The sequence below is a fragment of the Hyperoodon ampullatus genome (genome assembly GCF_949752795.1).
Source record: "Hyperoodon ampullatus genome assembly, chromosome: 2".
Taxonomy (NCBI): Eukaryota; Metazoa; Chordata; class Mammalia; order Artiodactyla; family Ziphiidae; genus Hyperoodon; species Hyperoodon ampullatus.
In genome coordinates this window covers 54,340,591-54,367,939 of record NC_136915.1, presented here as the reverse complement: position 1 = coordinate 54,367,939, position 27,349 = coordinate 54,340,591, and the positions used below count along the sequence as shown (strand labels likewise).

At 36.5% G+C, this 27,349-nt stretch overlaps 1 protein-coding gene across 9 annotated transcripts in view; it reads left to right on the top strand.

Moving 5' to 3' along the window:
• DOCK7 (dedicator of cytokinesis 7) overlaps nt 1-27,349 on the top strand; it is a gene marked incomplete at its 5' end in the record, with an annotated part of 199,434 nt that overhangs the window by 133,110 nt on the left and 38,975 nt on the right. For 6 of the 9 annotated variants that reach the window (XM_079728572.1, XM_079728574.1, XM_079728573.1 and 3 more), the window contains 7 exons: nt 1,745-1,915; nt 3,910-4,049; nt 10,361-10,530; nt 11,521-11,675; nt 21,946-22,128; nt 22,238-22,373; nt 26,747-26,843. In XM_079728572.1, coding sequence (XP_079584698.1) covers nt 1,745-1,915; nt 3,910-4,049; nt 10,361-10,530; nt 11,521-11,675; nt 21,946-22,128; nt 22,238-22,373; nt 26,747-26,843 — 1,052 coding nt within the window. Of the gene's footprint in view, nt 1-1,744; nt 1,916-3,909; nt 4,050-10,360; nt 10,531-11,520; nt 11,676-21,945; nt 22,129-22,237; nt 22,401-26,746; nt 26,844-27,349 lie in introns of all 9 variants that reach the window. The other 3 variants (XM_079728571.1, XM_079728566.1, XM_079728567.1) reach the window with 1 other exon arrangement.

Genomic DNA, 27,349 nt, shown 5'->3' with positions numbered 1-27,349 from the left:
CTGCCTATTTCCTCTTCATTTGTTAGGTCTGGTGGGTTTTTATCTTGCTTCTTCATCTGCTGTGTATTTTTCTGTCTTCTCATTTTGCTTATCTTAGTGTGTTTGGGGTCTCCTTTTTGCAGGCTGCAGGTTCGTAGTTCCCGTTGTTTTTGGTGTTTGTCCCCAGTGGCTGAGGTTGTTTCAGGGGGTTGTGTAGGCTTCCTGTTGGAGGGGACTGGTGCCTGTGTTCTGGTGGATGAGGCTGGATCTTGTCTCTCTGGTGAGCAGGTCCACGTCTGGTGGTGTGTTTTGGGGTGTCTGTGGCCTTATTATGTTTTTAGGTAGCCTCTCTGCTAATGGGTGGGGTTGTGTTCCTGTCTTTCTAGTTGTTTGGCATAGGGTGTCTAGCACTGTAGCTTGCTGGTCGTTGAGTGAAGCTGGGTGTTGGTGTTGAGATGGAGATCTCTGGGAGATTTTTGCCGTTTGATATTACGTGGAGCTGGGAAGTCTCTTGTGGACCAGTGTCCTGAAGTTTGCTCTCCCACCTCAGAGGCACAGCACTGACTTCTGGCTGCCGCACCAAGAGGCTTTCATCCACACAGCTCAGAATAAAAGGGAGAAAAAGTAGAAAGAAAAGAAGAAAAGAAAGAAAGAAAAAAAAGAAAGGAAGGAAGGGAGGGAGGAAAGAAAGGAGGAAAGGAGGAAGGGCGGAAAGAAGAAAAGAAAGAAAGAGGATAAGAGAAAATAAAATAAAGTAAGATAAAATAAAATAATTAAAATAAAAAATAATTATTAAGAAAAAAAATTCTTTAAGTAAAAAAAAAACAAAAAAAATGGATGGATAGAACCCTAGGACACATGGTGAAAGCAAAGCTATACAGACAAAATCTCACACAGAAGCATACACATACACACTCACAAAAAGAGGAAAAGGTGAAAAAATAAATCTTGCTCTCAAAGTCTACCTCCTCAATTTGGGATGATTCATTGTCTATTCAGGTATTCCACAGATGCAGGGCACATCCAGTTTATTGTGGAGCTTTAATCCGCTGCTCCTGAGGCTGCTGGGAGAGATTTCCCTTTGTCTTCTTTGTTCGCACAGCTCCCGGGGCTCAGCTTTGGATTTGGCCCCGCCTCTGCGTGTAGGTCGCCGGAAGGCCTCTGTTCTTTGCTCAGACAGGACGGGGTTAAAGGAGCCGCTGATTCGGGAGCTCAGGCTCAGTCGGGCCGGGGGGAGGGAGGGGAACCATGCAGGGGCGAGCCTGCGGCGGCAGAGGCCGGTGTGACGTTGCACCAGCCTGAGGTGCGCCGTGCATTCTCCTAGGGAAGTTGTCCCTGGATTCCGGGACCCTGGCAGTGGCGGGCTGCACAGGCTCCCCAGCAGGGAGGTGTGGATAGTGACCTGTGCTCACACACAGGCTTCTTGGTGGCGGTAGGAGTTGTTCCACATGTAGATGTATTTCTGATGTATCTGCGGGGAGGAAGGTGATCTCCGCGTCTTACTCTTCCGCCATCTTCCCCCTCTGTCTCAGCGCCTTATTTTAAAGGTAGTAATGTTTTTCCCCAAAGCAGTTATTCTGTCGAATACAACGGTTTCTCACACTCAACAATGACTTAGACTAAGAGGAAAAAGCTATTTCCTCCTTCTTAGCCATCTCCCTTTAATTTAGAAATCTCTTCAATTCTTTAATCCATCATTCTGGTATTGGTAGTAGAGAAATGATATGTTCAATTGGTGTTTTCTTATTTATGCATCGCTTACAAGGTATCTTCAAAGCTTTATTCATTACCAACTCCAAGTGTCTTGGTGTCCCTGAGGCTGGATTTTCTGCGCATCATCTGCAGCCATGAGCACTATGTTACCTTAAACTTACCCTGCAGCCTGCTAACTCCACCTGCGTCACCATCACCTTCTGTTTCTTCTGCAACATCTCAGGTATGCAAAATGTATGAAAACAAATTTTTTTAAGTCCACACTTGTGGAAAAAGCATTCTATTTCCATTCATGGAAAACATGAAAAGTAACACTGTTGAATAATAGCTGTGTGATAGGCTCCATGCTAAGTGCTTTATAAGTATTAAATGGTTAAGTGCTTTATAAGTATTAATCATTTACTCCTCACAGGAACTCTAGGAGGTAAGTTCTATTATTATCCCCATTTTACAGGTGAAAAAAATTGAAACACAGAAAGGTCAGTAACTTACCTAGGGTCACATAGTAAAAACTGGCAGAGCTAGGCTTTGAACCATGGCACGTGTTGGCTTATTCTAGGGCCCAAGTTCTAACCACTTTGTTGTACCCCTCTTACCGATTCAGGCACAAGGGAGTGAATTCAGCTACATAAACTCACTTGATGTTTTCACAAGTTGGGTTTTTTTGAGGCAGACACACACTGAGTTTGGGGGACAAGGTATTTATTAGATATCAATACCTGTGAAAGGAAGGGGAATGAAGCATAATTTAGCAGAGAAAGAAGTCAAACTGCAGTGCAGTCTGGCAAAGCCCTACCTGCCTCTCTTGAATCCAGAGAACCCAAAGGAAACTAGATGGGTGTTTATGGGTTTTCACAGGGTGCCTAGTAGTTGCTCTAAATATGACAAAGGGTTATCGTAGCAATTATTATGTGTCCTGTCAAACAGATTGAAATGAAGCGATTTTGTGGTTTTCGTATCAGAGAAGCCTGGATGTTCCCTCCTAGTGAAACATCTTTTTGCTATATAATTCCTAAGGCAAACAAGCTACTTCCTTAAGCTCTTAATGTCTAAAGTCAAAGTTGATATGAACTCTTTATAAGTTTATTTTTGAGATATTTAATTCATGAAAGTAATTCCCTACACTAGATCAATCTCAGATGTTTGATAAAGAAAATTTTAAACTTTACTTAGAAAGATTAGAAAACATCAGAGAACACCCCCAGCTTTTCGTTTTACCTTTGCAAAAATTCTTAAGGATTAGCCTGTTTCCATATACTTTTACCTGGCTAGGACACACTTCTTCCAATAACAAATGAGGCTAGTCTTTTGCTCCCTTCCCCCATCCTCTGTCAAAGATGTGGCTGCACAGTCAAGTACAAATTAATCAAAGGTACAGTTCCTAAAACCTTTAATGAAACACATTTGTTTACATCTGACTCCCTGTTGAACATCTCATTCAGCCAAGAAATTAACAGAATTTCTTGCATTATCTCGTTCCCTACTTTCTCATCTAACTGCAGAATTTTCAGATTCTAATAGATGACAGAGATATCACTCTTTGGGAAGTGGGGGCAAGGATAGTTTTATATGCTTATTAGGAAGATGACTTCTCCATAGAGAAATCTGAAGTCTGTTCTAAGAAACCTCTCATGGGCGGTCTTGAATATGGATGAAGGGTGATGAGATTGAGGACATTCTTGCCTTAAGCTGTATCTGGGGGGGATGCTATTTTACAGTATTAAAAAACTCTTAAAAACTCAGTGAGCGGACAAAAAAAGGCAGTAATTTTCTGGAGATAGTGTTTTCCCTGAAAAACAACTTCATAATATTTGAAATTTCTCTGGAAACCGATAGATAGCCTTGACTATGAATATTCCTCTTGTACTCAGCAGTGAGTACATAATGTATCATATGGATTTAGTTACTTTTTTCCCTTCAGAGTATGATATTGAAACATTAAGTGGCTAAAAGTATAAAGGAAAAAGCAGATGAAAAAATTTTAATATGAGAAAAAGGAAATTGAAAATAATTTAAAATGTTGTTTCATCATAGTTTCCTATACCAAAAGTAAGAGCAGTTACTTTCTCCAATGTTAATAATAGTAATGTAAAGGTAAACTTAAAAAGTTTATCTCACTTTCAGATAATGCTCACATCTCATTTGTTGTAGTGCTCTGTCTATAGAATGTTTTGTTGCATAGCTGTTACAGTTTTGTTCTACCTCACTCACAAACAGAGTTCTGGATTTTCCACCACTGTGCAAGACCAGAAGATTGCAAATATGTTTGAATTGTCTGTGCCTTTCCGCCAGCAACATTATTTGGCAGGACTTGTGTTAACAGAGCTGGCTGTCATTTTAGACCCTGATGCTGAAGGGTGAGTAGACCAGTTTTTGCCGTGTAGAGTATCAATTTGATTTTGGACAATGGGACAGAAGTATCCACTTAACTTCCTAGGAATCAAAAGAATACTGTTTACCACTCTTCTACGTCTGTGTTCACTAAGTTCCATACTCATGTTATTTCTATATTTCATCAGTTTTAAGAAAGACATTTTTTGTCATCTCTGAATTTGATGTTTGTCTTGAAATCAACATTGTATCATGGTTTGGTTGGTGGCCTTTTTTTCCTTCTTAGTAGTACATAAAATATTTGTGCATATTAGTAAATGGACTTTTAGATTTGCTGATATACAGCAGGCATATTTCAGTTAGGTAGACTAATCTGTTTGATTCCTTGTGAGGAAAATTTATAATTTGCCATCATACTCTGTAGCATGTACTTCAAAATTTGCTCTATAAACAAATGTACTTAGGTTTTAGAAACTTCCAAAATTGTGTATACTTTTAAAGAATTACTGGAAATTGATATAGTAAGAAGAGTATATTGTCTGATGACTTGAATTTATAGAAATAGCATTTCTGTAAATGTGTTGTGATCTAAGATCCCTATAGGGTATTTCTATCTTAACGGCTATTTTCAAAAATCTGAATGACTGTAACTCATTTGGGTAATAATTGCTTTTTTTTTCCATGATAGTATCATTAGGAGTTTGTAATGCAGTTTAACCTGAAGTAAGCGCTCCAGAGAACAAAAGGAGATACTTTTGAGCAGGTTTTTAAAGAATCCTATGATGTTTTTGTTGAACGAATGAAAAAGGATGCTTGTAAAGTTCTTAGCGATAGGGACATAGTTAATGCTTAGTAAACTGTCAAAGGCTAAAGCTTCTGCAAATGAAAGACATGAGTTTTTTTCATAACAGCAACTTCTCACGTTAGGAATATAGTTTTAAGAAGCAGTTTTTCACACTGTGCTCTGCAGAACTGTAAGGTTCTGAAAAGGTCCTTAATGTGCTTCCATGTAGGATGGGGTTGGGGTGTAGACACTGGAGTATGGAGAGGACAGACTAAGTGGGTGAAACCCTGGGTCTCCCACCCCTGCTTGCCACCACTCTTATATTTTGCGATTGATAAATGAATAGAAAGTCATTGGGGGGAAGGATCCATTGTTTTAAAAAAATCACTCTGAAAACAACTTCTAAACATACCACCTTTCTTTAATAACTGTTATATCTCAATCATTTGACTCTATATTTCCAGTATTTTTACTTGATACATCAGGATAAGTTTGGTTACCAGAAACAGAAAACCTTTCTTCATACTGGCTGGCTTTATTAAAGGAAGGATATTTATTTTTTCATAATTGGAAGAAAGGTAAGGTTTTTAGCACACTATAATCAGCAGCTCAATAATGTTGTCTGGATTCTGTTCCTTTATATCTCTTACTTCTACTAGAAACCCCTCAGCTTTATCCTGAGGCTAGTGTGCCTCTCATGACTGTAAGATAGTTGCTCTGGCAGTTGAGCTTAGATTATTACTTGTTCATGTCCAGCAGAGGACAGAGGGAAAAAACCCTCTTTCAAGCATGCAATGCACATCTTTTCTTTGGACTGATTTGGCTCACTTGCCTATCCTGTACTGTTACAGTCACCAGAGCAATGCCAGGTTCCTAGATGGATTAGATCACTTCTACTCAAATGGGGTGCTTAGACTGGTTTTGGTTCATGGGTGGTTTGTTACAAAGCAGAAGGTAAGGACCTCATGCCTAAATGTAAATCAGCTGTCACTAAAAAGTGTTTGGTTCATATCATATATTTTTTTGTAGACCTTCTCAGTTAAGGAAGCAATTAGTTAATTAACATTTATCTCTTCTCACACTGGTAATGAAACAGCTTTACTAACTGTCTGCTTTAAGTAGCAGGGCTAGTCTGATTGGATCTATCTACTTCAGAAACTGGGGGAATGGAGTCATCTTCCCCTGAGTCACAGGGGCAGGAACGTATACCTGAAAAATTTTACATTCTATTAGGAAGGAAGACAGGGGGAGGAGATGCTGTGTAGGTGTTCAGCAGTGTCTGATAAAAAATAGAGAATTCTAACAGTCAACTATTTTTGTGATGAGGTTTCTTTCTCACATGAAGGATCAGTTCTATTAAAATAGATACATTTCTGTGGAACAATATAGGACCTATGAAAGACTTCTTTACTTCTTTTTTGTCTCTTCCAGCTGGTCTTCAGAGTTGGTTCTTTGATACTTGGAAAGATTTTCTATCAAGTCTGAAAGCCGTGATAACTGTGTTCACTACTACTTTGTCTATTGAGTTAAAAAAGATAACTGGAAGAGCTTTAAATAGTAATATACAGGATTATAAGCTCTTACTGTTGCTTGTTTCCTCCTTTTCTCACTCTTTCCTGCACCCAGTCCATTAGCAAATGCCTTAATACTATCTCCAAAATATACCCCAAGTTTAGCTACTTCTCTTCGTCTTTACTGCTGCTCCCCTAATCATGCTTCCATTCTTCCCTCCCTAAAATCCCTTTTCTACCCAGCAGCCTACATGGTCTTTTAGAAATGAAAACTAAATTACATCACTTCCTTGCTTAAAACTCTTTAATGTGTTTAAAAGCACACTTAACTTTTAAAATAATTAAAAGTGTGTGCTTTTAAAATAACATTTAAAATAAAATTCAGACTTAATAATGGACCTCAAAGCCCTATATATCTAGCTGTTGTCTACACTGCCACTCTCTTCCCTCCTCACATACTAAAATCTAGCCATCCTGGCCTTCTTTTTGTTTCTCTAATGGGCCCAACCCAGTCCCACCTTAGGGCCTTTGGACTAGGACTTTTCTCTGCCTGAAGCAATGCTGCAATTGCCCTAAGATCTCCACATAGGCATTTCCTCCTTGTGATTCTTCAGGTCTCCACTCAAAGAGTATCTTCTCAATGAGACTGTCATTGGCCACCCAATCTGAATTATAGCTGTGTTGTCGTTGCCACAATTATTCTTAACCAGATAAGCCTGTTTTATTTTCTACAAGGCACTTACCTGAAATTTGCTTGTTTGTTCATTATCTGTCCCCTTCCCTTAGAATGTGAGCTCATGAGACCAGGCACTTTCTTTCTTATTCACTGCTGTATTCCCACTGCATTAGAATTGTGTCTGGTACAGAGTGGACACTTGATAAGTATATGTTAATTCAGTGAACGAATGATTGACTATGAGAGACTCACATCTCTAAGTTTTAAATTCTTCTTATATTTTTATTTTATTTTATTTTTTTAAAGAAGATGTTGGGGGTAGGAGTTTATCAATTCATCTATTTATCTTTGCTGTGTTGGGTCTTCGCTTCTGTGCGAGGGCTATCTCTAGTTGTGGCAGCAGGAGCCACTCTTCATCGCGGTGCGCGGGCCTCTCACTGTCGTGGCCTCTCTTGTTGCGGATCACAGGCTCCAGACGCGCAGGCTTAGCAGTTATGGCTTATGGGCCCAGTTGCTCCGCGGCATGTGGGATCCTCCCAGACCAGGGCTTGAACCCGTGTCGCCTGCATTAGCAGGCAGATTCTCAACCACTGCGCCACCAGGGAAGCCCTCTTCTTGTATTTACGTAGATAAAATGCAACATACATTGGTTAGATAGATCGTTAAGAGGATTGTTTTTCTTTTTATTCCTTCTGCTTGCTAAGTGATCAAAAATAATTCCTTGAGTAGCAATAATATGTTCTAATATTGTTTTAAAATTTTATTTATTTTATTTAATTTTGGCTGTGTTAGGTCTTTGTTGCTGCGTGCAGGCTTTCTCTAGTTGCAGTGAGCGGGGGCTACTCTTAATTGTGGTGCGTGGGCTTCTCATTGCGGTGGTTTCTCTTGTTGCAGAGGACGGGCTCTAGGCGCACGGGCTTCAGTAGTTGTGGCGTGCAGGCTCAGTAGTTATGGCGCACGGGCTTAGTTGCTCCACGGCACGTGGGATCTTCCTGGACCAGGGCTCAAACCCGTGTCCCCTGCATTGGCAGGTGGATTCTTAACCACTGTGCCACCAGGGAAGCCCCATATGTTCTAATAATGACCAAAGATTTGCTCTCTAGAAATTTTCATTGCAGTTAGAAAGTTACAACGTTGAAACAGGATACTATGGTTAAATGCAAATTTTGTAGTACAGACCTAGTTTTGAAGAAGATTAGCACCTTTATTATAGCATTTGTAAAACTGAATTATTATTTTTGTGTCTGTGTTTCTCTCTTGCTAAAGCAAGCTCTTTAAGAACAGGGACAATGTCTTATCTCCAACATCTAGCATAGGATATGACAGGTCCTGCGTGTGTGTGTGTGTGTGTGTGTGTAATGGCTGAAAGTGATTGAGTAATGTAGACACATGAAAAGGCTTCATGAAGACCAGTGAGTAGAGTTTAGATAGGTTGAAGTCTGGCACTGGTAGCTGCTGAGAGATGTTAAATATATACCCAGGTTTGGGAATCATCACTGGTGATACAAGTTGAAAGGGAGAACATAAAAGGCAAATGATCAGAATCTGAGACTTGGGAAGAATGTTGGAGAATATGAGGAATAATGGGAACTCTTTGGAGAAAATACTGAGAAGAAAACATAAAAGATGACAAAGTGTCAAGTAGAGAGCTAGAAAATGAAATCTGAGATATGTCTATTAGATGGAGTTCTTGACAGTATTTAAAAATATACTTTCTGAATAAAAACTGGAAGGAAGAAGAATCTCCAAGTAGATTTCATATATAGCTACATAAAATGGTAGATAAGCTAAAGAGCCCCAGAGGAAGAATACCTGGTTTCCAGTCCTAGCTTTTAAATATGCTGTGTGATCTTAAAAGAGAAAAGCTAATATTTACTGGAAAAGGCAGTGTGCAAGGCACTGTGCTAATAAGCATGTTACATAAATTATGTAACTTAATTTTCACAGCCACCTTATGAGGTAGGTTATTACCTTCATGCATAGATAGGGAAACAGAGGTTAAGTATCTTTGAAAAATCATTTAGCTATTAAATGATGAAAGGGGTACAATACCATGTGGTAAGCATTCAAAAACTTTTAGTTTCAGAGAAAGAGAGTAGATATTAGGAAGTAAATGGAAAAAAACACTTGATATATACTGCACATTCAGGAAGTTTATTACTAGAGAAATCCTATAAATAAGCCAGAGCAAACTAGTTTCAAGTGAACATGTATTTTCAAGATAGGAAAGAAGGGAAGAATTTAGTGAAGAGAGACATTGAAGCTATTGAAGAAAGAATTTTTTCTGAGATGAAAGGAAAGATGATTTGGTAGCTATAAAGATGGAGATGTGTTAAAAGACCTGGCCAGAGCAAATTCAGAACGGCTTTTCTTTCCTAAAAGAAAGTTGGAGGTAGGGTCTTCTGTTGAGATTGATGATGAGAGGCTTAAGGAGAGAGAATAAGATCTGAAACAGCTGCCAGGTACAGCATTAAGGGCAGTTGAAGTTGGATGAATTTTTCTTTAGAATGGTTTTCATAGTCAAAGCAGCTTCAGTCTAAGAAGAGAAGCCAAAAAAGTGTGAAGATGAGAGTGATCCTTGCTAGTGTATTAGCCAGTTGCAACTTGGGATTGGGAGTCTAGAAAGTTGTAAGGGCCCAAATGAGCAAGGAAGTTCAGTTTAAATAGAGATGTCGAAGGCAACCCTAGCCATGGACTACATAACCCATTAGGTAGAGGATTTTTCTTTTAGATAAAGGAAATAAAAGTTTAGTTTGGTTAAATGTGAAAAGATTTTATTTGATGTAATAAAATTTACAACTACTTAAAATTTACTCTTTTTTTTTGCGGTACTCGGGCCTCTCACTGTTGTGGCCTCTCCCGTTGCGGAGCACAGGCTCCAGACACGCAGGCTCAGCGGCCATGGCACACGGGCCCAGCCGCTCTGCGGCATGTGGGATCTTCCCGGACTGGGGCACGAACCTGTGTCCCCTGCATCGGCAGGCGGACTCTCAACCACTGCGCCACCAGGGAAGCCCCTACTTTTTTTGCTTTAAAATATAACTGTAACTGGTTTTAAGTTATTTAATATTAAAATGGCCTAAGGAGTTAATGAAAAAATATTCAGATTTACTCTTAAGTGAATTTGTATAGTATTTCCTTTTCCCTCAGTTCTTATTTTGTACAGCGAGATATTAATTTTATTTATTGTTTGGACATTGATTAATTTTAAAATGAGAAGTGTTTTTTAGGAATACATGCAAATATGTGGCAAAGTTAAGAAGCTGAATAAAGTGGTTCAGTACCATGACTTACTGTTTGCTCTAAAGATATTAACTAATCTCTGTGACCTGACTGCAGCTGCTTCTTCATCTTCTTTTTAAATAGACTGTTTGGATTGCATAAGAAAGTCATCAATATGGTACACAATTTACTATCCAGTCACGACTCAGACCCACGGTACTCTGACCCCCAGATAAAGGCTCGGGTGGCTATGTTGTATCTACCTCTGATTGGCATTATCATGGAAACTGTTCCTCAGCTGTATGATTTTACAGGTACTTAGTATATTTAAGACAAACTAAAGGCAAATCTCAGTGTTTAAAAGTATTAGAAAATATCTCAAAGGTGACCTTATTTTAGGAAAAGAAATATAAGGAAACTTACACTGACATAGGTACACTGTAAATACATATTTCTGAAAAAGTTTTGACTGTGTGAGAAAATTCACTGCAAGGTTTCTGTAAGCATTTCTTATGACAAATTTTTAAATAATGATTTTATAGCATTTCTATACCTACCTATTAGGAAATAGGGTTTTTTTTGTGTGAGTGTATACTGTTCATCTGAAAAAAACAATATGAGAAAACTTGCCAGATGTCCACCACCCTCAGTCTCAATTTTATTCATATACATAAAATTGAAATTAATATTCACCTGAATAACAACAATGATGTTTATTGCTAATACTGGTTTAATAAGTTGAAGTTTTGTTACTTTTTAAAAACTGGAACCCACAAAGTTTTATTCCTCTTGCTTTCCATTTTTAGAATTTACTTAAATTCCTTCATTTGCCTTAGAGAAAACACTGTAGGTTGCATTTGAACTAGCAGTTAACCTGATAAAAGTACTTCCAGTTCAATTTAAAAATTTTTACTGGTATCTAATATGTATTATCAGTAGGTGCTGGTGATACAAAGATAGCAACTCTTTCCCTTTGAGAGACTAATAGTAGAATAGTTTTCCCAGTATTTTGATCACTAAAGCGGGTTTCCTTATCTGAAGGCAGAAATTTATATTATTATATCTTCTTTTACTAGCAAGTTAAAGTTCTCTACAAAATTATAAATATTACTACAGGAATGAGTTAACGTTTAAAATATTTAAATTATTTTTTATAAGAAGTAAATATAATGATAAGCAGTATATGTTAATAGGTTTTTCTTTAAAGAGTAAAGGAGAATAAGAAAGGGAATTGCTTGCTCAATAGCTGTTAATTAAGCTAAACAGAAGTTTTCTTTATTTATTTTTGGGTGATTTTTTTCCAGAAACTCACAATCAACGAGGAAGACCAATCTGTATAGCCACCGATGATTATGAGAGTGAGAGCGGAAGCATGATAAGCCAGACAGTTGCCATGGCAATTGCAGGAACATCAGTTCCTCAGCTAACAAGGCCCGGCAGTTTCCTCCTCACATCAACGGTAAAAACAACCCTACAGAAGTTTTATCTGGAAAGACAGATATTTCCAAGGATATACCCTTTAATAACTGAGATTATTGTACTAGCTGATGCAGAAGTACTCTGAGTTTTATTTATTTTGTGGAAACATTAAGGTTTTGAGAATATTGCCTATCTTGTACTAAGTTCTTTTTGTTTTGTTTTGGTTTTTTGCGGTATGTGGGCCTCTCACTGTTGTTGCCTCTCTTGTTGCGGAGCACAGGCTCCGGATGCGCAGGCTCAGTGGCCATGGCTCACGGGCCCAGCCGCTCCGCGGCACGTGGGATCCTCCCGGACCGGGGCACGAACCCACGTCCCGTGCATCGGCAGGTGGACTCTCAACCGCTGCGCCACCAGGGAAGCCCCTAAGTTGTTTTTAAAATTATTAATTACCTCAAGCTTTTCGGTATAAAGCTCTATATTCTGTCATTTAGAATTTTGAAGGTTGCCTTACTTATAGCCTATTTTCTTCATTTTTAAATCCCATTTTATTCTTTGTCAGCCCTAAGAAATAGTCTCAGTTATTTAGCAGTTGAGAATATTTATTTTTAATCTGTGAAGATTTATACTTTTTCATATTTAAATAAATTGATATTCATTCAGCCCTGTAATTTTCCCCTCTTAAAGAGGGAAGAACAGGGAGGCAGGGAGTAAACAAAGTTAATAAAACAAGATCAACTTCTAAAAGTTTTAGATGACTTCTTTCAGAAAATTGCAATCGTATTTATGGAAGCTAGCTTACTAGACAACTTTTTTAAAAGTTTTATTGAGATAATTTACATATCAAAAGATTCACTCATTTTAAGTGTACAATTTCATGGTTTTTAGTATCTTTACAGAGTTATGCAGCCATCACCACAAACTAATTTTAGAACATTTCCATCACCCCCAAAAGAACCCTGAAGCCTATTAGCAGTCACCCTCTATTTCCACACAGCACCAACCCTAGGCAGCAACTAACCTACTTTCTTTCTGTATAGGTTTGCCTGTTCTGGACATTTCATATAAATGGAATTATACACTGTGATCTTTTATGTCTGGCTTCTTTCACTAAGCATAATGTTTTTGAGGTTCATTCATGTGACATGTATCAGTACTTCTTTTTTTAATGCCAAATAGTATTCCTAAATATTGATAGACCAGATTTTTATCCATTTATGAGTTGATGAACAGTTGAATCATTTTCACTTTTTGGCTGTTAGGAATAATGCTGCTATGAACATTTGTGTACATGTCTTTGTGTCCACATATGCTTTCATTCCTTTTGGGTAGATACCTAGGAATGGATTTGCTGGGTCATATTGTATCTCTATCTTTAACATTTTGAGAAACTTGTAAACTTTTTCAAAGTGGCTGCTCCATTTTAAATTCTCACCAGCAATGAATAAAGGTTCCTGTTTCTCTAAATCCTCATCAACACTATTATCTCTTTTTTATTATATATACTTCATACCTTAGTGTGTATGAAGTGGTATCTCATTGTCGTTTTGATTTGCATTTCCCTAAAGTCTGCTGATACTGAGAGTATCTTTTCATTTGCTTATTGGCACATCTTTTTGTATATCTTATTTAGAGAAAAAGTCCATTCAAATCCTTTAATGTTTTAAAATTGTGTTATTCATCTTCTTGTTATTGAGTTGAAAGAGTTTTTTATATATTCTGGATATAAATTCCTTATCAGATATGTGATTTGCAGATATTTTCTCCTGTGGATTATCTTTTCCCTTTTTATTTCCTTAAATATTTATTTATTTATTTATTTAATTTGTCTGTGTCGGGTCTTAGTTGCAGCATATGGGATCTTTCATTGCGGCACATGGGCTTCCAGAGCGCGTGGGCTCTGTAGTTGTGGTTCATGGGTTCCAGAGCACGTGGGGTCTGTAGTTGTGGCACACGGGCTTAGTTGCCCCACGGCATGTGGGATCTTAGTTCCCCGACGAGGGATCAAAACCGCATCCCCCTACATTGGAAGGCAGATTCTTAACCACTGGACCACCAGGGAAGTCCCTCTTTTCACTTTCTTGATGGTGTCATTTGAAGTGCAATAGTATTTAATTTTGATGAATTCCAGTTTTTCAGTGTTTTCTTTTACTTGCTTTTGCTATTGTAGATACAAAATAATATATAAAGTACATGTATAGTTAAAACGTAATAATAGAAGAAACAGCAGTGTACCTACCACTCAGCTTCAGAAATAGAACATTGCAATTTCCTTGGAAGTTCCCAGTTTGCCATCAGTTCAATCCCTTTCTCCCCTCAAAATGACCACTATTCTCAGTTTTGTTGACCTTGGTTTTCATTTTTTAAAACCTTGCTTATGTGAAATATACCACAGATGAAAAAGTACATGAAACATAAATGTAAATGTTTACAAAAGATTTTAAAATGAATATCTTTGCAACCACAATTCAGGACAAAATATAGAACATTGACCGCCTTCCAGAAATCCTTGGCCTGCTGTTTTCCACCACAGCTATCCACCAAGCCACCCACTATCCTAACTAACGAAGTAATTGCATAATTTTGTTAATAGTTTCACCATCTAAGTTTGCATCCCTAAATACTATAGTTTAGTTTTACATTATGTCTTTAATATTTCTCCATGTTGTAAAAAATAGCTGTAATTCACTGATTTTTCATTTTAGCATGATATTCCATTGTCTGACTATAGATCAATTTATTTACCCATTCTATTGATAGATGCATAAATGGTTTCTGATCTTTGGTTACAAATAACAGTCTTATAGATTCTTCTGTATATTTCCTGTCTGCATGTACACACTTTTATTTAGGGTATTTCTTAGGAGTGGAATTTGCTGGGTCATATATGTGTACCCTCTTCTATACTAGATATGCCATGATGTTTTCCAAAAGGTTTGTCTTAATTTTTATTTGCACCTGCCGTATGAGAGTTTCTGTTCTTTCATATGTTCATTCATCTGCACTTAGAATATTCAAACATTTAAATTTTTGTCAATTTGGTAATATATCATTATATCTCATTTTAGCATTCATTTTCCTGATGTCTTATGAGGGTGTGCACTTTTTCATATAAATGGCTATTTCGATTTTTTCTTTTGAAGTATCTAGAGTTTTTTTGCCCATTTTCCATTGGATCGTCTGCCTTTGCTTGTAATTTATAGTAGTTTATATGGCTGGATCAAGCCCATTGTCAATTATAAGTGGTTCAAAGATTTCTTTCTTTTTTTGTGGCTTGCTTTTTCATACACTTAATTGTGAATTTGGTGATAAGTGTCTTATTTTAAAGTAAGATTGTATTGAATCTATGGATCAGTTTTTGGGAAAATTAATATTTTTACATGCTTGAATCCCCAAATCCTTGAATATGTTAGATCTCCCCACTATTTAGGCTTTCTTTAATGTCTACACATACATAAACTTTTATAGCTTTCACCAGAGGCCCAGAACATCTTTTGTAGGTGTATTGTTGGTCATTGATATTTTAAAAATATTTTAGTAATATTATAAAATTATATAATATGATAATGTATAATACACATAAATTATATATATATAACATTATATTCTTATAGTCTCATAAATGTCATCTTTTTCAAAAATTGTTTCCTAATTGTTGATTGCTATTGTTTTTTTGGCCGTGCCACGTGGCTATGGGATCTCAGTTCCCTGACCAGGGATTGAACCTGGGCCACGGCAGTGAAAGTGCCAAATCCTAACTATTAGACTACCAGGGAACTTCCTAATTGTTGATTGCTTTTATGTGGGCATAGAATTGATTTTGAACAATAATGTTTATTTCCAGCAGAATTGCTAAACTAATAACAGAGGTATAGATTTTTTTTTCTGCATACACAATCATATCATCTGGCAGTTTCATTTCTTCCTTTCTCTTTTTTTTCCATAACTTATTTACTGGCTAGAACCTTGAGTACAATGTTAAATAGAAGTAGTGATAGTTGGCATCATTAAAGGGGAACCTTGCAACATTTCATTCTTACGCATAGGTGCTAAAGGTTTTGGTTTGGGGGTTTGGTTTTTTTTAAGATACCCTCTGTTATATTATGGAAGTCCCCTTCTGTTCCTAGTTTGCTAAGAGTTTTATTTTTGTAATTATGAATAGTTGTTGAATTTTATCATGCTTTTTTGCACCATTGAGACTGTCATTTTATTCTGCTTTGTAATCTTTTACTGTGACCCCTTTCAGTTGATTTTCTAGTGTTAAACCTACCTTGAATTCCTGAATTAAACCCAACTTTTTCATGATTGTATATTAATAGATTTGGTTTGCTGTATTTTGTTTAAGATTGTGTATCCATGTTAGTAAGATTTTTTTTCTTTCTCATGATGTTCTATTCAGATTTTGGAATCAGGGGTAGTTTAGCCAATTAAAATGAGCTAGGGAATTTCCCCTTTTATTCTGTTCCCTGAAACTACTTGTTTAAAATTGAAATTATTTCTTCCTGGAATATTTGGAGAACTTGTGAGTGAAGCCATCTATACCTGCAGTTTTCTTTTTTAAAACTTTTCAAATTACCTGTATAATTTCTTTAATGATTGTAAGGCTGTTCAAGTTTTCTATTTCTTTTTACACTGGTTTTTATAAATTTTATTCTAGCAGAAATTTATTCAAATTTCTTGGCATACAGAATTGTTTCAAATATCTTCTATGATCTTTTTAATGTCTATAACATCTATAGTAGAAATAAACATTTTTATTTCTGTGACTGGCTTTTTATATCTTTTGTCTTAAATCAGTCTCAACAGAAATTTGTATATTTCTTTAGTTTGTGTAAAGAACCAATTTGGGGTCAGTGTTGATCCTCACTTTTGAATGTTTATCTTTATTATTTACTGTCTTCTACTTTCTTTTGGTTTATATTGATGTTCTTTTTTCTAAATTCTTGAGATGGATGCTTAACTCACTAATTTTCATCCTTTCTTCTCTGATACATATTTTAATCATAAACATTTTCCTTTAATTATTGTTTTAGTTACATACCACAGTGTATAGGTAACACTTTCATTAGTCATCAAAATATATCTTAAGTTCATTATGGTTTCTTTTTAGACTTTTGGGCTATTAAATTGTTTTTGTTTGAGAATTTCCAGTCATACGAAAATTTCTAGTAATCCTTTTGCTTCTGATTTTGGCCTAATTGAATGATCAGAGAACTTACTCTACATAATCTGTTATATTTGTGGGAGTTGGTTTTATGGTCTAGTACGTGGTCAGTTTTTGCAAATATCTCACATATTTGAAAAGAATGCATATTCTTCATTTGTTAGTTATATGTTCTATATTTATTCATTACATGCATTACATCAAATTTGTTAATCCTATTGTTTAAATCTTCTTTCTCTTTACTGAATTCTGTTCACTTTTTCTAATATCCCACTACAACTGTGGTGGTGTAATTTCTTCTTGTCATTCTGTCAGATTTTGTTTTATTTCTTTTGAGGCCTTATTATGAAATATCTAATTTTAAATTGTTATATTTTTGATGGATTGTACCTTTTGTCAACATGAACTGTAATGCTTATTTTTTATTTGCCTTCAAGTCAATTTTGTATAATACTGGTATAGCTATGCTAGGTTTCTTTTGCTTAGCGTGTATGTGTGTATATGTGTGTGTGTGTGGCATGAGTTTTTCCATCCTTTTACTTCCATTGTTTTTTCTCATGTTTTAAATGTGTCTTTTATAAACAGCATATGTTTAGAGTTTGTCTTATATTTGTAAAATCTGGTCTATTCATCTTTGTCTTTCACTAGAGTTTTAAAACCCATTTACATTTAGTATAATTAAATTAATGTACTTAACATTTTAATTTTACTTCATGTTTTCTCACCCCTATTATGTATTTCTTTTTGTCTCATTTATTATCTTCTTTTGGATCACTTTTTTCTCATTCTATTTTTTCCTCATTCCACTTTTTCCTCTCTACTAGGTTGGAAGTCATACATTCTGTTTCTATTCTTTTTGTGATTGTGTTACAAATAAGAATATGCTTTCTTAAATTTCAATCTAATATTAATCATTACCTTTACTTTCACATTGGTTAATAGAAGGATCTTAAAACAGGTTGACTTCATTTACCTTTCTTTCTACTTAAATGCTATCTTTAGTTTTATGTATCATTAAACCTCACAAGACATCATCATTTTTTTTATGGCTATATAGAATCAATTATTTTAGATTTGCCCATGTGTTCACCACTTTACTTGCTCTTGATTCTTTCTCAAATTTGTGCCTTCTATGAGATGTTTTTCTACTTTGTGAAATACATCCTTTAGAATTTTCTATTCTGTGGTGATGAACTCTCTGTGTTTCTTTGAAAAATGTCTTTATTTGACCTTCATTAGGATTCCTTTTTTAAGAAGTAGCATCTGAGTTTCCTCTGTTTTCTTTCAGTCTGCTGAGGACGTTGTTCCCATTGTCTTCTCATTTCTGTTGCTACTTTTGAGAAGCCAGCTGTGGTGAACTGTTACTTCTTTGAAAATAACTTGTCTTTTTTTCTGTCATTTCTTTGATAGTCTCCTTAAAATTGGCTTTCTGTGGTTTCAGTTGTTGAGACTAATTTTGAATTTCTTTATGTTTATTCTGCTTGGTAGCTTTTTTTGACTTCTTAAATTTATGATTCAGCATCTTCAGTTCTATGGAATTCTCAGCTGTTATGTGTCCAAATATGTCCTCTTCTCCATTCTGTCTCTCCTCTTTCATATTCCAGTTAAACTTATGTTAGTCCTTTTTATTGAATAATCTTTGTCTCTACTTTTCTGTGTATTCCATCTTTTTGTTAACCTGTGCTTCATGCTGGAACTTTTCTTTTGATCTATCTTTCAGTCTACCGATTCTCTCCTTACTATACCTGATATTACATTACACCAACCCACTGAGTTCTTCATTTGGTTATTGGGTAAATTTTTTTCAGTTTTCTAAATTCTGTTGTTTCTGCTGTTTCTTTTCAATAAAACATTTCTCTTTATATTTTCAAGTTTCCAGTCAAGATTTTTAATCTTATTTTTTGGGCAAGGGTGGATAGAAAGTGTAGTTATTTTATAGTCTCTGATAATGTCAATACCTCAAGTCTTAATGTACCTTTTTCTGTTATCTGTTTTGTCAGTTCTCACTCATGATGTATTGCTTCTTTGTGTGCCTAGTTCATGACTCTGTACTAGACTTTGTATTTGCAGTATTACTTGTATGTATAATAAGAGTCCTGGGGTTGTGGTTTCTTCCTTCACAGAAGATTCATTGATGGGTAATACCAAACCAGAAGGTTCTTTTTTTTTTTTTAATGCTTTGAGAGAATGGAGAAAACAGCCCCTCAGTTTTTTGTAGGGCTTAATTCTCTCATAGAAACTTGATTGAGAAAGACTGTTCTGGATACAAATCTCAGGTTGTTGTTGTTGTTGTTTTTTACATTTTAACATAGTGATTTTTTTAACATCTTTATTGGAGTATAATTGCTTTACAATGGTCTGTTAGCTTGTGCTTTATAACAAAGTGAATCAGCTATACATATACATATATCCCCATATCTCCTCCCTCTTGCATCTCCCTCCCACCCTCCCTATCCCACCCCTCTAGGTGGTCACAAAGTGCTGAGCTGATCTCCCTGTGCTATGCAGCAGCTTCCCACTAGCTATCGGTTTTACATTTGGTAGTGTATATATGTTGGTTTTATATGCAACAAATTTCTACTAATTTATGGTGTGCTTTTTCTATGTATCTATTTATTTATTAATTGAATGAACAAACACACATTCTCAATTTCAGTGTAAGCAAATATGATCATCTTTTTGTGGTTTATGGTTTACGCTTTTTATGTATTATTTAAGAAATTCTGTCCTACTCCCAAGATTACAAATATGTTCTTTTATATTTCCTTTTAACATTTAAGTTCTTTCTTTGTCCAGAATTTATTTTTTGTACAATAGTGCAAGGTAGGAGTCTACTTTTTTTCCCCTAGGGAAGTTGGTTATCTCACACCATTTATTGAATAATTCATCCCTCCACCACTGATTCGTAGTGCCAGCTCTGTTATATGTCACAATTTCATATATGCATAGGATTTTTTTGTGTGCTTCCTATTATTTCATTAGACTATTTGTCTATCCATATGCCAATATCAAGCTGTCTTAATTATTCTAACTATTTAGTAAATGTTGCTATCTGGTAGAGCAAATTTGTCCCCCATCCTACCTGATTCTTCCTCAAGAGTGCCTTGGCTATTTTTGGCCCTTTGCTTTTCCCCATTAAATTTAAAATTAGTTTGTCAACTTCCAGGAAAAACCTGGCTGGTGTTTTGATTGGAATTGCATTGATCCTGTAAAACAATTTGGGGGAAACCTGACATCTTTGCATTACTGAGTCTTTTTCATGTTTGTCCAACTTTCTTCAGACTGTGTCACTGTGTTATTGCAGTTTATGTGGGGGTATAGGAAATGTTAGTGTGTACCTGTTTGTCGAATTCGGTATAATTTTAAAATTTTGTTTTAAAAAATCAGCCACTGAGAATTTAGTCAATATATTTATCCATACCTGAAAGTTCTGCTGTAGAAAGTGCTTACTTTTAAAATAAAGAAACATTTTCCTTATGAGAGAGACTGTGGATTTGGGGGTGGGAGTCAAAGCTATTTGTGTCCAGGTCAGGTGCAGTATAGCATAGTGGTTAAGTGAGTTTATGTACGTGAATTTATTTACATGTGTGTGCATCCATTAAAGGCAGTAAACATAGTGGATACGGGCTTGGTTTCTGGAGCCACACGTTCTGCATTTGAATACCAGTTCCACCATTTATTGCAAAATACTTTCACAAAATATTGATACTTAACTACTTCTTGTCTCAGTTTTCTTGTCTGTAGAATGGAGTAAGTAATAATATTTATCTGTTTAGATGGTTTCAAGGGAAACCATCATGCATGATAGAGGGGAGATTAGGGTAGTAGTTGAGGTCATGGCTTTCCTTTGTAATTCCTCTCAACATCCTATCCACTGCTTTCTTATTATAATTTAGTATATTTATTAACCAAATATTAGAATGTAGTATAATGGTGAAGAGTATAAGCTTAGGCGTCTGGTTAACCTGGACTAAAATTGTGGCTTTACTTTTTCTTAGAATGTGATTTAGGGCAAATTACTTAATCTCTAGCCTTTAGTTTCCTTATCTTTAAACTAGAAATAACAATAGTTAATACCATCTCATAAAACTGTTAAGAGAGTTAAATAAGAAAAAGCAATTAGCATAGTGTCTAGCACATTTCAAATTTTGTTATGTTTTGCCATCATCATTATTTGCCATCATCATTATTATTATTGTCATCCTGCATTCTTGTCTGTAAAATTGAGATGATACAACCTGCTTAGTAATGTTGTTGGAGGACTAAATGAAATAATATATGCAAAGAGCTCAGTATGATGACTGGAAGAGAGTAAATATTCAATAAATGGTACTGTAAACAAGTTCTTAGTTTTAGTTTTTGTTTGTATTTCACACACTGTATACTAATACAAATCGAAGGTTGGGAATATTACCTTAAATTTATATGCTCTAAGTAAAAATACTTTTTACTTATATGTGGTCTAAGACTTTTTCCTTTTGTCAGTGGCCCTTGATAGGAAATAGTGATTCTCTAAACCTGATAAACATTTTGTTATCACATAATACTCTTAAAATAGTCTTACATAGAGTCAATTTTTTTTCCCTTTATTTATATCGTGTCTGATAGTCTTTGGTATATATCTTAGTTTTTAATAATAGGACCTTTTAGTTTTTCCCTTTATGTTTTCTGTTAATGTTTATAGTCTGCTGGAAGCCCTGTCATAGATTAAAGCAATCTTCTATTGCTAGGAAAGGTTCATTAAATGTCAGGACCTTAAGTTTAAGGTTCTATATGAGTTACACAAGTATTGTCTAAATCAGATTGTTCTTTTTTTTTTTTTTTGCGGTACGCGGGCCTCTCACTGTTGTGGCCTCTCCCCGTTGCGGAGCACAGGCTCCGGACGCGCGGGCTCAACGGCCATGGCTCACGGGCCCAGCCGCTCCGCGGCATGTGGGATCTTCCCAGACCAGTGCACGAACCTGTGTCCCCTGCATCGGCAGGCGGACTCTCAACCACTGCGCCGCCAGGGAAGCCCCAGATTGTTCTTTTGAAATATTTAATTTTAAAGTAATTGTTGTATTGCTTTTAGAAGAAAACAACTGACAACTGAAAAAAAGAAATGGTCTTTGATCATTTTGTGTCTCATTCTACTGCTTTTTATTTTCAGAGTGGCAGGCAACACACTACCTTTTCAGCAGAATCAAGTCGGAGTCTTTTGATCTGTCTGCTTTGGGTTCTCAAGAATGCAGATGAGACAGTTTTACAAAAGTGGTTTACAGATCTCTCAGTCCTGCAGCTAAACCGGCTATTAGATCTGCTTTATCTTTGTGTATCTTGCTTTGAGTACAAAGTAAGTGATCATTGTGCCATTGCAAAGATGAACAAGAGGGGAAACATAATATGGAAAAGAAGAAGAAAATTTCTTCAATGTGTCTTCTTTTCTAATGTTTAAATTTTAGGGAAAGAAAGTGTTTGAAAGAATGAATAGTTTGACCTTTAAGAAATCAAAGGACATGAGAGCAAAGCTTGAGGAAGCTATTCTTGGAAGCATAGGTGCCAGGCAAGAAATGGTGCGCCGAAGCCGAGGACAGCTTGGTATGTACACAGTATCTTCTCCTTCTGGTGAGAATTTTTTTCAGTTTCCTTGAACACTATTACAGTGACCATTTTTGCAAGTCTTCAGTGACAATTCTACACTTTTAAAATAGTGTTTTAAATGTAACTGTGAATTAACTTGAATAGCCATTTCTTTGCACGTTAGAATTCCTATTTAAGTAGGGTGAGCATACTTACAATTTGCTCTGGATAATCTCAGTTTGTTTCTCTTGCCCTTGTGTGATTAATAGCATCCTTTATTTTTAAAAATAGATTTTTTAAGAGCAGTTTTAGGTTCATAGCAAAATTGAGCTGAAGATACAGATATTTCCCATATATCCTCTGTCCCCACACACATGCATGGCCTCCCTCGTTATCAACCTCCCATACCAGAGTGGTACACTTGTTACAACTGATGAACCTATACTGATGCTCATTATCATACAGAGTCTATAGTTTACATTATGGTTCTCTTGGTCATCCATTCTATGTAGCATCACTTTTTACTCTTAAAAGTTTCCTAGTTTTGCAGTGATTTAATATACCCTGTATATAAGGCAAAGATATTGCCCATTAAACTCAAATATCAGCAAGAGAAGACAATTTTGTAGCATTTGAAACCTGTTTCTAATCCCTGGTCTGCTACCCAATAGCCGTATAACTTTGGCCAAGTCACTTAATCTCCCCACTTTCCCCTTCCTCATCCATTTGTGATTGTTTTGAGATTTTAAAAGGTAGTGTTGGGCTTCCCTGGTGGCGCAGTGGTTGAGAGTCCGCCTGCTGATGCAGGGGACACGGGCTCGTGCCCCGGTCCGGGAGGATCCCACGTGCTGCGGAGCGGCTGGGCCCGTGAGCCATGGCTGCTGAGCCTGCGTGTCTGGAGCCTGTTGCTCCGCAACGGGAGAGGCCACAACAGTGAGAGGCCCGCGTACCGCAAAAAAAAAAAAAAAAAAAAAAAAAAAAAAAAAGGTAGTGTTGATCTTATCATCTTTGTAGTGACCATGTGTGTGTAAACATTTCGCAAATTCTAAAGTAATATTGTTGCTGAGAGCTCCTTAAGGTCAGGGACGTGACTTAGTCATCTGTGTACATGACATTCGCTAACAGCTCGATATATATTTGTTGACTTAAAATGTGAATGTACATTTACATGAATATTTTTTAATTATTGTTTTTGATAGGCCATTTAACTTAGTGATTGTTTTCTTAAGTAAACTTAAATATCTTTTATATGCTATGTGTGTTTGGAATTTAATAATGAATAAGACAAAGTCTTTGCCTTTGAAATTAATAGAGCACTGTTTGTTCACTTCAGTTATATACAGTTTACAATGTACCTATTGATTTTCTTTTAACTCTTTTAGTATGTACAACAACCCTCTATAAAGTATGGAAATTAACTTTCTAGGTCATTTAATTATTACCAAAGCCTAATGAATAATTATCCTCATCTTTAAGATAAAATAAAACTCACAGAGGTAAATAACTTGCCTAAGATTATAAACTGATAGAACCAAGATCTTTTGACTGCCAGTTTAGTGTTCTTTATATTATACAGTAGCTCTTTCTGAGGCTTACTGTTGGAAAGAGTGGAGCTGTTACCGATATGTTTGTTACATTTTTAAACTTGTGGCCTTTGGACAGCTACCACTGTTTAAATGTAAGAAATGAAGTTCTGTATGTGGAATCTTAACCCCCCACCCCCACCCCACAAACTCATAGATACGGAGAACAGATAGGTGTTTACTAGAGGTGGGGGGTAGGGGTGGACAAAATGGGTGTAGGGGATCAAAAGGTACAAACTTACCGTAATAAAATATGTAAGTACCGGGGATGTAACTTATAGCACCATGACTCTAGTTAGCAAATGTATACTTGAAAGTTGCAAAGTGAGTACATCTTAAAAATTCTTTTTTTTTAAAAAAAAAATATTTGGGGCTTCCCTGGTGGCGCAGTGGTTGAGAGTCCGCCTGCCGATGCAGGGGACACGGGTTCGTGCCCTGGTCCGGGAAGATCCCACGTGCCGCGGAGCGGCTGGGCCCGTGAGCCATGGCCGCTGAGCCTGCGTGTCCAGAGCCTGTGCTCCGCAACGGGAGAGGCCACAACAGTGAGAGGCCCGCATACCGAAAAAAAATATATATATATATTTATTTATTTATCTTTGGCTGCATTGGGTCTTCGTTACTGTGCGCAGGCTTTCTCCATTTGTGGCGAGCAGGGGCTACTCTTGGTTGCGGTGGCTTCTCTTGTTGTGGAGTATGGGCTCTAGGCGGGCGGGCTTCAGTAGTTGTGGCACGTGGGCTCGGTAGCTGAGGCTCGTGGGCTCTAGAGCACAGGCTCAGTAGTTGTGGCACACAGGCTTAGTTGCTCTGCAGCATGTGGGATCTTCCCAGACCAGGGATCAAACCCGTGTCCCCTGCATTGGCAGGTGGATTCTTAACCACTGCGCCACCAGGGAAGCCCAAAAGTTCTTATCATAAGAGAAAAAGATTTGAAGCTATGTGTGGTGATGGTTGTTAACTAGACTTGTGATGATCATTTTGTAGTATGTGCATATATTGCATCATTATGTTATACACCGGAAACTAATATAATGTTATATGTCAATTGTATCTCAATTTTAAAAAAAGAATTGAAATTCTTGTCTTTGAAAAATTAAACCTTTGCAATCTTATATATTTGGATACTTAATAAGCTAGGTCATCTAATGATAGACATTCTTAACTAAGGAGATGAGAGACAATTTCATGGAAAAAAAGTTAATGATAAAAATGAAAATAGATCACAGTTACTTATTTTGTTAACTGTCTTAATATAGACATATCTTTTTGCTTTCTTTCACAAAATTTCTTAAAGACTGAGGTTTCAAAATCAAAGAGGTAAAGAGAGAAAGAAAGGGAACGAAAGGGAGAGAAAGCACAAGGAGTATCCAGACATGTCCTTTATTGTGTGTCAAATTATATTTGTTTCTCAATATTTTTAAAATTTCTATTTGAACTCTGAATTTTTACTTTCATTTTTCTTTGCATTTTCCCAGCCAATTTAAAGCCTCATGGTTTTCAAAAAGGAGCATTAGTTTTCTAGTTGAAAGCTTGAAGTCATGACTTGATTCTATTGTTTATATTTCTCCACAATTCTCAATGCCTTCTCCACTTCTGCTGGATTGGTATGAATCAGTTCTATTGCTGCTGCCCCTTAAGGAGCCCGTACCATTCATTTTGCCTTCCATTCTAGAAACCGCTTGGGAGAAAGCCCCTATCTGCCTCCTGTCCTGCCTTCTGTGGACCAAAAGAAATAATACTTTATGAATCCTTTTTTTTTTTAAATTATTTATTTATCTATCTATCTCTATTTATTTATTTTTGGCTGCGCTGGGTCTTCGTTGCTGCGCGTGGGCTTTCCCTAGTTGTGGTGAACAGGGGCTACTCTAGTTGCAGCGAGTGGGGGCTACTCTTCGTTGTGGTGCACGGGCTTCTCACTGGGGGGCTTCTCCTGTTGCAGAGCACGGGTTCTAGGTCCGTGGGCTTCAGTAGTTGTGACTTGCGGGCTCTAGAGCACAGGCTCAGTAGTTGTGGCGCACGGACTTAGTTGTTTCGCGGCATGTGGGATCTTCCCAGACCAGGGCTCAAACCCATGTCCCCTGCATTGGTAGGCGGATTCTTAACCACTGCGCCACCAGGAAAGCCCCTCAATCCCTTCTTAATTTGTTTATTTATTAAACAAAAAGTTATTGAGTTCTCAGGATGTCCCAGACACTTTGTCAGTACCTGACATAAAGGGGTGAACAAAATGAACATAATCTCTGTTCTTAAGTAGCTTATATTCTTGTGGTCATAAGTGCTATGGAGAGAAAGAAAGTAAATTAAGAGGAAAGGAAGTGGTAGAGAGTTGAGGAAGGCCTTTCTGCAGAGGTGATGAATAATTGGCCAGTGAAAATTTGTGGGAAAAACAATCAGGTAAAAGGAACAACCACCATTGCGCACATCCTAAATCAGTAGCATATATAGTGAAACTACACACACACACAATAATGGTAGTATAAACAAGAGTGGGAGGAAATAAGATCATATCATGCGTGTTCTTATAAACCATGGTTAGGATTTTGGGAAAGTCAGTATTAGAAAGTTTGCTTATTTAAAAGCATGGTTTTTTTTGTATATTACATTTAGCAAATATATTTCTTCTGCAACTGTTGTGAAAAATTTTAATAAAAAGCACCATTGTCTGGTTGGTTTTTCCACTTGTACTGAGGATAAGGTGGCTGTATATAAAATTAATAACATTATGTAGGATTTCTTATATGTTTGCAAATATACATGTATGTGGTCTGACTGAAATAACATTAAAAAAAGGTTTTGAAATTTGTTTGACAGAGAGAAGCCCATCTGGAAGTGCCTTTGGGAGTCAAGAAAATCTGAGGTGGAGGAAGGATATGACTCACTGGCGTCAAAACAATGAGAAGCTTGACAAGTAATTTAACCTTCTGTTTTATCTTACTGATGGGTTTGTTGAGTTTCAAATACAGAGGAAAATGATTACTTTTAGTGTTATTTTTTATATATTAGGCATTCAAATCTTAGAACACAAAATAGTTATATTTTAGTTTTAAATTTTAGATTAAAAATGATTTGAGAGAAGAATTTTTCATATGGTATAGTAAAACAAAAGGTTACGTATTCACATGTTACTCTATTTTCCTCCAACAATCCCCTTTGGAAAATGCATTCGGCAACTACTTTTTAAATATATTTTGGGTGTCACACTGAACTAAATATTTCAGGGATTACAAAAAATTAGAAAACTAATCTTTGCCCTCTTAAAGCTTAAAATATAAAGAAAGACAAAACACTCTACAAGTCTTCTGTTTCTAGCATGGAGGCAAACTAGGTACACTAACTGACCACCCTACCGCCAAAAACAATCCTAAAGGACTGCATCTTCAGCCTAAGGGGAACTGGAAGTAAACCTTTCTGACT